This window comes from Haliotis cracherodii, unplaced genomic scaffold, assembly GCF_022045235.1.
Source record: "Haliotis cracherodii isolate W230 unplaced genomic scaffold, xgHalCrac1.p SCAF_16, whole genome shotgun sequence".
NCBI classification, from domain to species: domain Eukaryota; kingdom Metazoa; phylum Mollusca; class Gastropoda; order Lepetellida; family Haliotidae; genus Haliotis; species Haliotis cracherodii.
In genome coordinates this window covers 14,627,710-14,643,443 of record NW_027266271.1, presented here as the reverse complement: position 1 = coordinate 14,643,443, position 15,734 = coordinate 14,627,710, and the positions used below count along the sequence as shown (strand labels likewise).

Genomic DNA, 15,734 nt, shown 5'->3' with positions numbered 1-15,734 from the left:
ATAATATAAACGATTTATGAGTTTTTACAAACCTGTGCAGTATATGGAATTGGTTGTATCTTCAAAGTGATGCAAGAAAATTACAGCCTGATTTGAGAAACAGGGAATATGTGTGTGGAGTAACAGACCCGCGGTAAGATTTAGTGGAATATAATGGCGGTGATGGTGGCACCCACTACACCGATCCCCACCCCCCCAGCTGGGCAAGTGATGTTGCCAGCAGGGCCTGGATGATCCTGTCCCCCAAGTCATTCATCAAGTGCACAGTGCTTGGCAGGAGACTGACAGATAGCAATAATACAGACGTGGCTGTTTCTCCTAATGGGATGGGGATGAAAGCGGATAATAGATGCAGTTGTCTTTTAATTTCTAGTATTGATCAGTATTCCACATGTTGGTAAGAAGAAATGGGTTTGTAAATTTTATATTGATGACAAAAAAAGAAAGAGCATTCCTATAGTTTTGAGTTTTATGTCAAATGGTGATATTTAAAGGAGGTCTATTTTTTCAAAAGGACATATGTTGCTTTATTCATTTACACGCCTTACGCCCAATTGTTTTTCGATGACCGTGGCCCATTTTCAGGGGCCAATTTTCAATTTGATTTTAAACATTTGCAAAACATGCATTTACTTAGGTGTCTGGTTAAGCTTTTATTACCTATACAGAGTTTGACTTTACGAATGTGGAAGGGGACACAAGGATTTCGTTACTGGAAGTTTTTTTAGTAGAGATGTCCAGTAACAAATTAAAGGTTGTAAATACTGCTGTGTGGAAGTGACCTGTGATATCATCTGTACTCACACAGACAGATAGTTTAGTTTGATTGGTAGAGATCTAAGTGAGTGAGAATCTCCCATAGGCACTCTGTCTTGCACTCTGATCTTCCCTATCTAAATGACATCATGAAATATGTCTGTGTGTGCAATAGACCAGCTTCAATTAACTTCCACCGTCCCTCAAGACAGACTGATGGACTGGTCAAGGGGCACCTGTCGTGACTTGACTGGATGCTCTGGCCACTCAGTGGGAAGTTAATAGTCAGGCCTGGTGGATTAACAGGAGACAGATTCTGTAGTATCCATTATTGACATGGACTTCAGGCCTGGACATTATTGAATCAGAGTTTAACTCTTCAGCATCATCTGTGATTGTAATCAATTTATTCTGAAAGCTTTATTACATATCTGATACAGGATAGTAAGAAAATTGTTGGAAAACTCCACCTTAATCAATATCTTTGGAGATCATTTCAAGCAGCTGTCTATCAAACTATGAAGGCCCGTTATGAGTCCTTAGTATAGAGCTTGACAAGTTGGTTCTCAAACTTGGTGGCCTTCATAGTGATAGCTGGACATTGAGATGGAGATGTCTCAAGTCTTCAAGGAACACTGGTGGCACCATAGTATCAGTCCTTCTTTTCCTGACTGAACATGGCCCAGAGGGAGAATCAAGCTTAGTGTTTGCCCAGTGTGTTTATCCAGACATCATCAGATGCCTACTCACATAGTGAACTTCAACATCGCCAGCTACAGGGAGAGGTGTATCATAGCGCCATCTACCATTGTTAGCGGTAATGGACATATCTTGGTTCAATCGCTGTCTTCTCTCAACACTCCATGCAGGGATCTGTGTTGGGGCAGGGTGTTGCACTTTCAGAAAAAGGAAGATTGTTGTAAGGTTTTTGGGAAACGTGTACAAGCTAATTTGCATGGAAATAAATATTCTCAAGCTCACGTACAGGTGTATGTTGTATATTGAGCTTCAAGAAGTAAGGTGCTTTTTAGAAGGAAGTGTTTACATTGGCATGCTGTGCATCTACGTATATTTGAGCAATCTACTTTTCTTCAATTGGATTTATTAGATAATTTCTCGAGTTGTGGGATTTTGTATTTATTCAAAACAGCTCAGGGAATGCCTAAAGTCATAAAACTGAGTAGTTTTCAATTAATTCTATTATAAGTTTCGAAAAGTTTGGAGAAAGTGTTTTTAAACAATTAGCACATGGCAAGTAAATTTTTGAACATTTTAATGGCATACTTATTTCAAAACATTCCTGTGTTGTCAATCCCCCGATAGCATCGACAGTGGCATCACTCAACCTCCTCTTGCGGAAGTAGATGATGACCTAGTCCAGGGCACGCTGCTGAGGCAGGCCCAGCTTGACTTAAATAGCTACAGACATGCTAATCTACACGATTGTGCAACCATTTAATATGTCACTCAAAATGCAGATTGCATTTGTCAAGTTAGGCAAGACAAATTTCCCTGCTGTGTGGTATGGCTCCCAATTTTAAATGAAAGCGAAACGTAACATTTTGCAATCGATGAACAAATTTAAAAAAAGAACATATCCTTTGAGATAGGTGAGGGCACCGGGTTTAGTCAATGCTGTCAGTGATTCTGATAGCCATGTCACTCACGGGATGTTAGCTTCCATTAGACTTTTCGCTGTTGAAGCTCAGTGTTTAGAGAGAGACCATGTTGTTGTCACCTCACACATATAGCCCATCTGCTTAAGGTACACTTTGTGGACATTGTGGCTGGCTTCCACTTCGATTACATTGTTCTAACAATCTTTTTTTTTCTTGCAGAAAGGTGACAATATAAAGAAATTCAGGGAAGATGTAAGTAGAAGTCTTTTGTTGATAGATATCAGTGTCAGTATTTAATGATGATTTATATCCTGTCTTGTTTTTGTTTATCAATGGGCCGCCTCAGTTTTATAGAGGTAGAGCGTCCACCCGGAGAGTGGAAGATCCAGGGTTCGATCCCCGGCCGCGTCTTACCAAAAGACGTTAAAAGATGGTACTTGTTGTTACCCTGTCTGGCGCTCGGCATTGAGGGGCTAAAACGAGGACTGGTCGGCTCAGAGTTAGTAGACTGTGTCTGAGTGGGGCATTCATGTAAAACTGCGTCATGGTATCTCAGTGGGCTAGCACTATAAATCGGCATCTGTCCGGACTAGTACAAGCAGCCACACACACACACACACAGACGTGCATGCACATCACTATATAAGTGCAAAAATCTTGGACATGACGTTAAACCCAATTTCACCTCACCCTTGTGTATCAATCATTTGTTGTCATGTTCATGGAGTGAGTATCGTTTTACGCCGCTTTAGCAATATTCCAGCAATATCAAAGCCATGCATCACTAAAGAATTTCCTTCACATCCTTCATTTAAAAAGATTGACAGTTGGAATCAATTATGACCTAATTTTGTTGTTTCAGAGTGGTGCCAAAATAAACATATCTGATGGCTCCTGTCCAGAGAGAATTGTCACAATAACCGGCTCAACAGATAATATTCACAAAGCATTCACTATGATTTGTAAAAAATTTGAAGAGGTAAGAAAAATATTTTATGATTAATCAATACATGAATACATGTTTAGGAACAATTAATTGATTTGTTTTAAAGTGGAATTCGACCAAGCCCTGATAAACTGTACTGACAAAACAGTAATGTACTGTAATGTACCGTAATGTACCATAATGTACAGTATGTACTGTAATGTACCATAATGTACAGTAATGTACCGTAATGTACAGTCATGTACCGTCATGTACCGTAATGTACAGTAATGTACAGTATGTACTGTAATGTACAGTAATGTACTATATGTACTGTAATGTACAGTATGTACCGTAATGTACAGTAATGTACAGTATGTACCGTAATGGACAGTATTTACCGTAATGTACAGTAATGTACCGTAATGTACCGTATGTACTGTAATGTACCGTAATGTACCGTATGTACGGTAATGTATAGTATGTACAGTATGTACCTGTTCCTATGTATAGGTTTCAGCTTATCTGGCCAATCTTTCCGAACACACATCACAGAAACATCACTTAGATTCGATCTAAGGAAACACCTTTGCAAATATTATTCTTTGAGTTTTTAGAATGGAATTGAGGTGGCTAAATAGTAAATTTGCTCACCCTTGATGGAGGCAGTGTTTTGGGTGTAATTCTTCTTGTAAGCCTACCTATGGCGCCGCTCTACGCCATATGAACTTAACTTTGGCTTGGATGTAAGACAATATTCTTTTGTTCTGTCCAAAGATCCTGTGGGAACATGTTCTCATACACGGAACGATAATAAACAAGCAAATATGTGTTTACCTATCAGACTAATTTTGAACATGTAGATGATCATACATATTTAGTTTTCAAAGTTCATGTTCCAAATCTGTAGCATCCTCTGTGATAGGCAATATAGTATTCAGGCAATTAGCATGTAAAATTCAGAGCAGTGCTATTTCCATGCATGTCGACAGCTGTGAAGTGTAACACTGTCTTCTGAATGATGATGAGGTGTCATGTCTGGAGGAGGTTTGTCAGTTTTGGTGGCAAAAAATGTTAAATATTTTTTTAAATCTCAACTCTTGCCAACCCAAGAGCATTGAGAGCATTAAACTGAATTGCCACTTAATGTGGTAGTTTAAATTCTCAGATACGATGTTCCTCTAGCATTACCTACTAAATACTACCAAGAAGGCATTTTCGTCATCCAGATTCCAGAACTGCTTAATTACACGCTATGTGAGATTGGTATTATCCTGTATTGTACCTCGTGACATAGGCTGGGTGCTTTGATCTCTAGTGGCAGTGCTTCTTCTTGGAAGATGTGCCAAGTGGAGCTCCTCCACGGAACTCCCAACACAGAACTCATCCAAACTCATTGCCCTTACGACCGTTTCTAATCATCACTACAGAATTCCCTCTGTTTAAGAGCAAGATACATGTATAGTGACATTTTAATGTTAAGTTTGAAACCCAGACTTACATGAAGATGAGATTCATGTAAAGGGGATTGAATGGAAATGGTGCACTATTATCTACAAAGAAATTATGACCAGAAATGGCTATTTTGTAACCATAGTTACTTTTAGTTGAATTTATTTTCATGATTAATGAATTGTATTCTGTAAAAGATTGTCAGATAGTCAAATTATATGTGTATGAAAATACCAATAATATAATATTTAAATATTATTACCATTGAAACTGGTAATTCAATTTTGTTATTTCCTTTTCAATTGGTGTTAAAACGCAGGAAATACAATTGGAATGGGTTTTTTTGCTTCAGGATCTTCAGAATACACCCACGGTGCCTAAACCCCCTGTCACATTACGGCTGGTGGTTCCTGCCAGTCAATGCGGCTCACTCATAGGGAAAGGCGGGTGCAAGATTAAAGAAATCAGAGAGGTAAGTAACGTGTTGACAGTGGTGATGTCATGTGCAGTAGGGCCTAGTCGTCACTGTTCATTGTAGGTCCCTTGGTGTGCCAGGAATCCGTTGTCATGGGTTCGATTCCCTGTTTCCAGATTTGTCAGCACCATGCTCCTCGCGGTATATGTCTAAGACCTACATCACTTCAGGCTTTCCTCCCACACCAAGCTGATATGCATTATATACTACTCAAAAGAAGTTAAGGGTCATCTGATTCTTTCATATTGCTGTCGTTAATCTGTCATGCCATGACAGATAAATTACAGTTAACTACGGTTATAACGAACTCAAAGGAACCACTAATTTTAGTTCATTATAATTGTATTTCGTTATAGGCATACATACAGCCTATATACAGCAAATTACATTACAGCCGGGACCAAAAGACTAGTTCGTTATATATGGCAGTTTGTTATAAGCATAGTTTACTGTATAGTAATATGAAAAAATCAAGGGATCCTTAACTTCTTTTGAGTAGTATATAACTGAAATATTATTCACTGACTCTTTCAACTACAGTAACAATATGAGAATTGGGAAAAGGTCTGCTGAGCATGATTAGTGCTTGGATAGGTACTATCTCAGACCAACTATTGCTATGGCACTGGACCTTGTGTCGATCAGTGGTGCCGTTGGTTTGGTTGGACCAGGCCCGCTCCCACTTCAACAGTCACTTTACGGTGGAGGTACGGCTGACCTCAGCATAGAACCCCACCCCCACCTAAGATGAAGATGGCATCTATTGGGATCCAAATAGCCCTGTTGATTGCCTATAATGATTGGAGGGCCTGGAACAATTAATGTGTCAGCCGACTCGCCCAATGATAGGGATAAGACACCATGACATATTTATCATCTGAGGTCATATGGCAAATAACACAGCATGTGCTTTCAATTATGCCACAAGACAGAATGAGAGACTGTATATTTCATTTGAAGCTAATCCAGGATTGATAAGTTTTCGACATTTGCAAAGATAGCCAGATAGGTCATGTTTATTGCCTCATCGTGCAGTATGGAGGAGCTTTGTTAACAGATAAACCTTTGCGTTCACTGGATAGCAGGGAATATGAGGGGGAGTTTTTGTTAAAATAAGGACATAAAAGATAATTGAAACAATCATTGCTGTACAGGGTTTACCTTTTGTGTTTAGTCATCTGCTCAGCAGGATATTTGTGATGGACATTGCACTGCAAAACATTTGATAAAAACAAATGCAGGATATAAACTGCGGAATATCTGATATAAAGAAATGTAGATTATAACAAATAGTGCGAAACAGGATATTAATTTACTTCACTTTAATCCAAAACATTTGTGGGTATTCTTGTTCGAACATTCATTTTCAAACATAGAAAGCTTTTTTCAAAAGAGTAAATCAGAAGTATTTGAAGTACACTGCATATACATATTAGTTTGGTGAAACCAGACTTATTAATATCTGAATTAGGTGGTAAAAATCTTTAGATATTCTCAAGTAAATTGATTAAAAAGGTTTTGCAGTCTGTAAATGTCCGTTTGATTTTCCTTAATAGAGGAACAGTTCTGATTGATTAATCTCCTTTGTGAGGCCTCAGCAGTGAGGGTTTATCCATCATCACTCTGACCCTGACCAGTACACCAACAGAACATATTCTGTCAATCAATAAGAAATACGTAGTGCCGCCATTATGTGCCACAGTGGTTGCATTAATATTATTATCAGTGAAAATAGAGCGCTCTACATTGCAACCCCCTCTGTGAAAGTGGGAGCGTATCGGGCCTGATGTGTTTAAGCTTTGGTTCGTTACGGAGACAGGCTCTAATTGTTCCATCACTTCTATCCGGGATTCAAGTGGCAATTCTTTGAGAGGGCAAAAACATAATAAAAGAGGAGTGGATCATTTGCTCGTAGAAATTTGTGGGTTAGCGAAGATGCTGCTAGTTCTTTGTGTTTTGCTGCATTGGGCTGGTTCCAGAAATTGAGGGTGTACGATAGATTGGATTTTCTTTATGTGTTCAAGTCAGTGGTAGAAAAGCTTTTTGTGAGACATTTTTTTATGTTTTTAAATGGTATTGAATTGTTATGACTTGTGTGTTGTGTAGGTACTAGTAAGAGGTAATACCTTTTTGTATATCAATGTGTCAAAATGGGAGAAATCTATTTATTAGGGTAAATCGTTTTCGATATGTTTGTAGCAGGAATCCCAAACAGTTGGTGTGTATTTGTCTTGGCATTAATGGTTTTATGAAAACGTATCATTCATTTGACTGGTGATGTGTCTGGTGCAATGTTTCTTTGCCAGTGTAAAGAACATATGGTTGCGATTTATTGTTATTCAATTTTGATGTAAAGGATGTTTTGATGTGTAGATTGCACAGTCTAATTTGAGATGGTCTCGTGTCAGTCTGTGTCTAAATACTCTGAAATGTCAAGTAAATACACTATGCATCATGGTAAACCGGTTTAAGCCTTTTCCTGATGAACAGAGTCGAAAACGCTTGCTTTGTTTTAACCTCAAGCAGAATATACTTTGATAGAAATTCTGTCTCGTGAATTGAAAGGTCAGAACAGTCATGTGTATGTTAGATATACACATGGACAAACTTAAGTTACATTGTGTTGCGCTCAGTGGCATCCATATTGCTTTGGACACATTGTTATCTCCTCAAATGAGCAAGCCAATTTATTTAGATGTGTCATGGTTGGTTTTGGGTATATGGGGATAGAATCCATCTTTGGACCACCAAGTTCGAGAAAATGTTATCGTAAATCCACAAGGATCAGTTCCGATGTCAGGAAGACCTTGCAGAATTTGTTTGTGTGAACTTCACTGTTCTGATGTTGACATTTCTGGGATTCAGTACACGGCCTGGTGCATCATGGGAGTGGTACTTTTAGAATGCTTTTATTAGTTTAGTCCTATTTTTACCTGAAGGTATGTTTGATCTGAGACTGTTCATCAGTTACAGTAAATATTCCATAGTGGAATTCCTGACCCAGCCATGTTATGTCATATAGTTGTAATTACAGGCAGGGGATGAGGATCTGTTGATCGGGGGAGGCCAACTTCAGGCCTGTATTTTTTAAGTGGTTGGTTCGTGTAACACACATTTGTCCACATTTCAGAGATTTTTTCAAATTGACCCCCATGATTGTCTGGAACAAGCTTCCTTTGAAACTGTTGCTTGCAGAAGCACCTGCGGAAAGTGTTACTTGCAGAAACTTTCTTGTGGAAACTGTTACTTGCAGAAACTTTGTTGTGGAAACTGTTACATGCAGAAACTTTCTTGGGGAAATTGTTACTTGCAGAAACATTCGTGTGGAAACTGTTACTTGCAGAAACTTTCTTGTGGAAACTGTTACTTGCAGAAACTTTCTTGTGGAAACTGTTTCTTGCAGAAACATTCTTGTGGAAACTGTTACTTGCAGAAACTCTCTTGTGGAAACTGTTACTTGCAGAAACTTTCTTGTGGAAACTGTTACTTGCAGAAACTTTCTTGTGGAAACTGTTACTTGCAGAAACATTCTTGTGGAAACTGTTACTTGCAGAAACTTGTATTGTTGTATAAAGAAGTACCTGTTACACACAACAGGCTTCCGCCCAGGGTAGAAGATAGCCAATGGCATGAAAAGAATATTTCACAACTTATTTGTCATACAGAAAATAACATTCTTCTCACTCACACATTCACTCTAGTAACACAAATATACTGCATGTATTACATATGCATTAACTATTAAAGAGACAATGCTCAGCTAGCTCTCAACTATTACTTTGTGGTACTGAAATAAATCCTAGACTGACACTTAGTTCCGGAAAATATATGACAAATAACTCCATTTAAATTGAAAGGGAGCCCCATTAAGATGGGAGATTCTGACCCGAACCTGTGGAAAATGTAGACTTGCTTCATTTAGGGCAACAGCATTACAGTAAAGGCTGACCAGAGGGGAAAAATATGTTTTTCAGGGACTGTGAGACAGACTAACAATATCCATACACATATTTTAGCACTGGCGTTTGTCGAAAAACATAACAATGTTTCTCTGCACCATTCATGAAATATGCCTCTATGACTGTAACAAGCTCCTTTGGTATGAGGGAGCACGGGTGGCCCAGTCATATGAGGCGCCGCGATTCGCTGTGCAGAGTTGCATTCCTTGGGCACGACAGAAACCTATGACTGTGGGTTCGAATCCCGGTTCGCCCTGATTATGTTTCTAGGTTTGTCAGCACCATACCCGTGCTCTTGGGTGTCACCGAAGTGGTAAATGTCTGAGACCTGCATCCCTTCGGGCTTTCCTCCAACATTAAGCTGACATGACTGGAATAATGTTAAAAGCGGCGTTAAACCCAACTCACTCACTCACTCATTTGGTATGAGAGTCTTGGAACAAACCATTGCTATAGTATCTTTCAAAATTTCCGGATCAGTTCAATGAAGTTATCACTTTTTTAACGCCAGAACCTTCCAAATTCTTTAGATAGTTAAAGGGGTGTCCTTCTTCACCAAGTCAGCAAATAGTGAGATCCCTGCTGAACACGCGAGAGTTAGTGTTTCGCTTCTGTTTGAGAGCTCTTTTTATCTGACACCTTGGTTATTTGCCTTTGCTCAGTTGTGTATTGTTAGAATCTTCCTTTTGCACCCACAAAGACTAAACTTCAACTGAGAAAATAAACCCCAGGGCTTATATTCCCTGCATGTGAAGTAGGGCTTGCGCAGGGCTGACTTTTTAATTATTATCCAACACCCGGCAATATTCATTTGATGCTGTGATTCGGATTAGAAAATGTTGGTATCTATGTACTGGTATTTTCTTTTTTAGAAACATTTGTATTTGGATGATACTGTTATTTGCGCACTCTGGGAGATATGATGTAAACCTCTCCTGATAATGTCACAAGTAGGATTGGGTTTGTTTCCACATGCGTAGGAAAAAACAGTGAACGAACGTGTACAAGATGGAAAACAATGTGAGGATTTCTCGACAAAATGTGAAAGTTTTAGAGGTGAAAATGAGATTAATTGCCACCTGTATGTGGATAACATCTGATTTGCTTTCTACATGGCTGTCTTACTTGTCTGTGTAGGTGATAATGGTAGAGATAGGTTGAGATATGCTAAAGACAAGACTCCGGTGTTGATTTGTTGTCAGATGAAGGCTTTGGGGGCCTGCATCTGTGCAGATATGTGTACCATTGTTGAGGAATCTGATCGCAGTAAGATGCAGCGTTTCTTTTACCTGCTTTGACATTCTGATAAATATCTAAGCTTGAAATGGGGTTTGTAGGTTTCAACTGACGTGTGAGGGGTGTTAGCGCCTACACATATCGTCCCGGGATTCCATGCTGTAATGTCTTGTATTTGTCGTAATTATTTGCACCAGATATACATATGTTATGAATGGAATATTTAGACATTATGCCCTTTTGAATGGAAGGATTATAAAGCAGTTTGTGGGGAAGGAATGTTCTTTGGCCTCTATCTACTTTCAATAACCTTGACTGTCTGTAGGAAACCTGCTCTCAAATTGTGTTTATTACCGTAGGAAACCGCAGAAAAATTGCATATGTATTGAATACAATATCTGGATTGAAAAGACTGGTATGCTATTACAAGAAGCATGTTTAATTACATTGGATTTTTATATACATATCTTCTTTTCTTCTCTTTGCCGATATGTTTTTATTCATTGTGTAAATCTTCACCAAAACCTTGACAACTTTTGTTTTGGAATGGATGATACAGTATGTGAAAGAATGCTAATGTGATGAACCATATTCAGATCAGTATCATTTTTTGAGATTTGGTTAATAACCTGAACAAAATTATTAATTTTTTTTGTTCTTCAAGTATAATAAAGCACAAATAATGAAGAAGAAAATACTTTCTTCATTATGGCTTTTTTCTTGTGTTGAAGACCAGCCTCATCTTTTGTCTTGAAGTGTGATAACTGCAGCAGGAACCAGACATATGGTAATGTTTCTGGAACTGCCAGAGAGGTGCACCCACATAGGGCCAAGTTAGCTGTAGTAGTTCCGTCAGCGCCACATACCGTTTTCCAGATGGTTCCAAAATGGTTAGATCCAGACTGCAACTGCACATCACCTGCTGGGTAGACAAGATGGGGTGTCTTCCTAATTTACGTGGACTGTGTTTATTTGCATATTATTAATGTATAAGAATGTAAATATTTAGAAATCCCTTCTCCTCCCCTTTATATATCACCTCTCGTGTAAGGACTACGCCCAGAGGTGATCAGGCTTGTGAATATGTTTACAGATATTGAAATAAATATGTTTCATTCCAAAATGCTATCCTTTTCACCGTGTATTTATAGATAATAGGGATAAAAGTTGAAATCTATTTGATTGATAGATAGGCAGAATGTTTATATAACCATGTGCTATTTCATCCTGGTGGGAGGAAGTCGAACAGATTATTATCTGTCAAGAACGAATCATTTAATAACACCTTTGAGAAAAGGTTTTCAGATAGAAAGAAAATGATCACGTATCTATGGATGACATGAAGGAGTATTACAGAGCAGGGGAGCTTGGAGTTTTATATATGTTAGTAATCAGTCTTGAAAATGCTAGGTGCTCTTGACGAACCTGAAAAAACACCTTTCTTTGATGTCTATACATGTAACATTGATTTGTTTTCAAATTTCTCGTTCCCTTGTTAAGTATACAGCTCTTTAAGATAATATAAATATATTGCAAGTGATTCTGTGTCATCTGATTGGCTATCCAAGCAATTGTTTATGTTTGTTTCCATAAGCCGAAAACAAATGAACACACTACTGTTTGCTGAAAGGCTGATAATGGAAGGGGCGGGGCTTGTGTTTCACTATTGCGTTGAATGATGTCATCTGTTTCATACTGTTGTCTACAGTCTTTGTGTGATAATAATTTGATAAGCAGTCTGTGAAGTTATTATTGTTTACATATTTATTTATAAGAATTGACTTCAATATGTAGAAGTATAAACTAATTTACAAAGCTACTTCCATTAACGCAAAAATATATTGAAGTCAATTTATTTAAGGACTGATGACAATCACAGGATCCCTGCCAGAATCTGTCTTGTTATATTGCCCATCAGAGTTTTAATCAGAGTTGAATAACAGCACATAATAGCATACATAAAAATTCTAGATTGAAGGATGTTAAAGATAAACACGCATAAATAGTGAATTATTTTATATGCACTAGTTTTCTATCTGAAGATCTTGTACACAAAATATTAACGTCCATAAATGATCACAGGAACCCTTTCAATGGTACATGTGAAGTATGTTTTCAACACTTGCCCCAATAAAACTACTATAATAGATAGTCTTGGTGTACAGCTTTCTGATGTTATAGATTATGACACTTTGATGTTCCAATATCCTATCAAAGACTCAAACTATGTCGTACCTGTCAAGTTTCCAGCAGCTGTTGGTGTACTTTTACAATATATAGCCCTGAATAATTGCCGTATTAAGCTGAGATGATATAACGCCTGGGGTGATATAATGCTTGAAATGATGTCTTCATGCCACATAGAAATCTGCAACCTCGTACCATGTGTTATGGTCATGGCATTCATGGCTTGATGGTGCCTTCCTTTCATATTGGTTTTATGGTTGATTTATTATATTGATTATTCAGATTCTGGAGGCTCATAGTGGCCCAGTCATCTTAAGGCACCACAATTCACTGTGCAGTGTTGCGTGCCTTGGGCAGGCCCCAAATCCTGATTGTATGTTTCGAATCCTGGTTCACCCGGATTATTTTTTTAAGGCAGCACCATACCCATACTCATGGGTTTTACGAAAGTTGTAAATGTCTGAAACGTTCATCACTTCAGAAATTCCACCCACATTAAGCTGACATGCCGTGATATGAAAGGAATAATGTTCAAAGCGACGTTTAACCAAACTCACTCACTCACTCACTAACTCACTTCATATTCCCGAATGATATGTTCCTGAAAGTGCTTACACTTTCTACCGACAGTATGTAATGAAAAATGTTGTGGTTGTTTGTATAAGAGGGTTTCATGCAAGATAAGATGTTGTACAAGTTTATGGATAACTTCTGGTTTAATGTTTCAGTGTAGATTCTTACACCCTTATCAAACTAGAATGCAATGGTGCTTGTGCAATAAAATACAAGTTGTTATACAAGTTGTACATTGTATTATTACTCACCAACTTCTGGGAAAAAAATGAAGTCAATCAGAATATGGGTCCTCTTTTCAAAAGAATTTGTGGACAACTGTTGTTGACTTCTTCGAAAGGTTTAGTTATTGGCCACACTGGTGACAAGCAACACATAAAAAATGAACAAAAATTGTCTAGATTTATCATGAAATATAATCTTGGAATGTTTTTATTTGCAGTCTACAGGTGCATCCATACAAGTAGCTAGTGAGATGCTGCCCAACTCCACAGAGCGGGCTGTCACCATATCCGGCACTGCAGACGCCATCACGCAGTGCATCCGCAATATCTGTGGCATCATGTTGGAGGTGAGTTGTGCTTGCTTGATGTGCCTCCATAGTGTGTCACTGTAGGGTGTCACCGTAGTGTGTCACTGAAGGCTGTCACCAGGGTTTCACCGTAGTGTGCTTCCATAGGGTGTCACCAGGGTGTGCTTCCATAGGGTGTCAACAGGGTGTCATCAAAGTGTCTCCATAGTGTATCACTGTAAGGTGTCACCGTAGTCTGTTACTGTAGTGTCTCCGTAGCGTATCACCAGGGTGTCATCATAGTGTATCACCAGGGTGTCATCATAGCGTATCACCAGGGTGTCATCATAGTGTATCACCAGGGTGTCATCATAGTGTGTCACTGTAGGGTGTCACCGTAGTGTGTCACTGTAGTGTGCCTCCATAGGGTGTCACCAGAGTGTCATCATAGTGTATCACCAGGGTGTCATCATAGTGTATTACCAGGGTGTCATCATAGTGTATCACCAGGGTGTCATCGTAGTGTATCACCAGGGTGTCATCATAGTGTATCACCAGGGTGTCATCGTAGTGTGTCACCAGGGTGTCATCATAGTGTATCACCAGGGTGTCATCATAGTGTATTACCAGGGTGTCATCATAGTGTATCACCAGGGTGTCATCGTAGGGTGTCACCAGGGTGTCATCGTAGGGTGTCACCAGGGTGTCACTATTGTGTGCCTCCATAGGGCGTCACTGTAGTGTCATCATAGGGTGTCACCATAATTATCCCCCGCCGCGCGAAAGCGCGAAGCGGGGGATATAGTATTCACGACCGTCCGTACGTCCCACCTGTTTGTTGCCGCGATATCTCAAGAACTAAACACTGGATTGTCTTCATATTTGGAACTATGGTGTATATACAGACTCCGCAGACACCAGTCGGTTTTGGTGACCTTGACCCCATTTTCAAGGTCACAGCAGGCATATCTGCTTTTGGAGTTGGAAAACAGTGTTGCCGCAATATCTCAAGAACTAATCTCTGGAATGTCTTCATATTTGGAACTATGGTGTATATACAGACTCCGCAGACACCAGTCGGTTTTGGTGACCTTGACCCCATTTTCAAGGTCACAGCAGGCATATCTGCTTTTGGAGTTGGAAAACGGTGTTGCCGCAATATCTCAAGAACTAATCTCTGGATTGTCTTCATATTTGGAACTATGGTGTATATACAGACTCCGCAGACACCAGTCAGATTTGGTGACCTTGACCCCATTTTCAAGGTCACAGCAGGCAAATCTGTTTTTGGTGTTGGAAAACGGTGTTGCCACAATATCTCAAGAACTAATCGCTGGATTGTCTTCATATTTGGTACTATGGTGTATATACAGGCGGGGGATATTTCGTCACTCTGTGACAAATACTTGTTTGTCATTGTAGTGTCACCATAAGTTGTCACCGTTGTGTCATCCTTTACGCTGCAACGATATGTAGAGAGCATGATCAGCTGCTTGCTTTGTTATCTTGGACTAAGGGTTCCAGGTCCCCTTTGTGGCTTCTGATTTGTAAGCACCTTACTTATCACAATAGGTTTCACTAAAGAGGTAAATGTCTAGGACTGCCATCACTTTTGCCATCATATATAATGGCCATGGCCCAGCAGAATACAACAAGAACTTAATAAAAAATACATTGCAAACACTGAGCCTGATGCAACCCGAGACGTTAGTACAGGTCTCTCCGGTGTCTACCAGCCCTGGATCAAGTCCAGAGGTTAGTACAGGCCTGTCTGTGTCTACCGGGCCTGGATCAAGTCCAGAGGTTTGTACAGGCCTGTCCGGTGTCTTCCGGGCCTGGATCAAGTCCAGAGGTTTGTACAGGCCTGTCCGGTGTCACTGGGCCTGGATCAAGTCCAGAGGTTTGTACAGGCCTGTCTGGTGTCAACTAGGCCTGGATCAAGTCCAGAGGTTAGTACAGGCCTGTCCGGTGTCTTCCGGGCCTGGATCAAGTCCAGAGGTGTGTACAGGCCTGTCCGGTGTCTACCAGCCCTGGCTCATGT

General features: G+C 39.5%; 1 protein-coding gene across 12 annotated transcripts in view; it reads left to right on the top strand.

Moving 5' to 3' along the window:
- The window catches only part of LOC139463861 (poly(rC)-binding protein 3-like), a 348,995-nt gene that overhangs the window by 315,465 nt on the left and 17,796 nt on the right, over window positions 1-15,734 (top strand). For all 12 annotated transcript variants that reach the window (XM_071245245.1, XM_071245243.1, XM_071245246.1 and 9 more), the window contains 4 exons: window positions 2,595-2,627; window positions 3,238-3,354; window positions 5,105-5,224; window positions 13,625-13,753. In XM_071245245.1, the coding sequence (XP_071101346.1) occupies window positions 2,595-2,627; window positions 3,238-3,354; window positions 5,105-5,224; window positions 13,625-13,753 (399 nt within the window). The remainder of the gene's footprint in view (window positions 1-2,594; window positions 2,628-3,237; window positions 3,355-5,104; window positions 5,225-13,624; window positions 13,754-15,734) is intronic.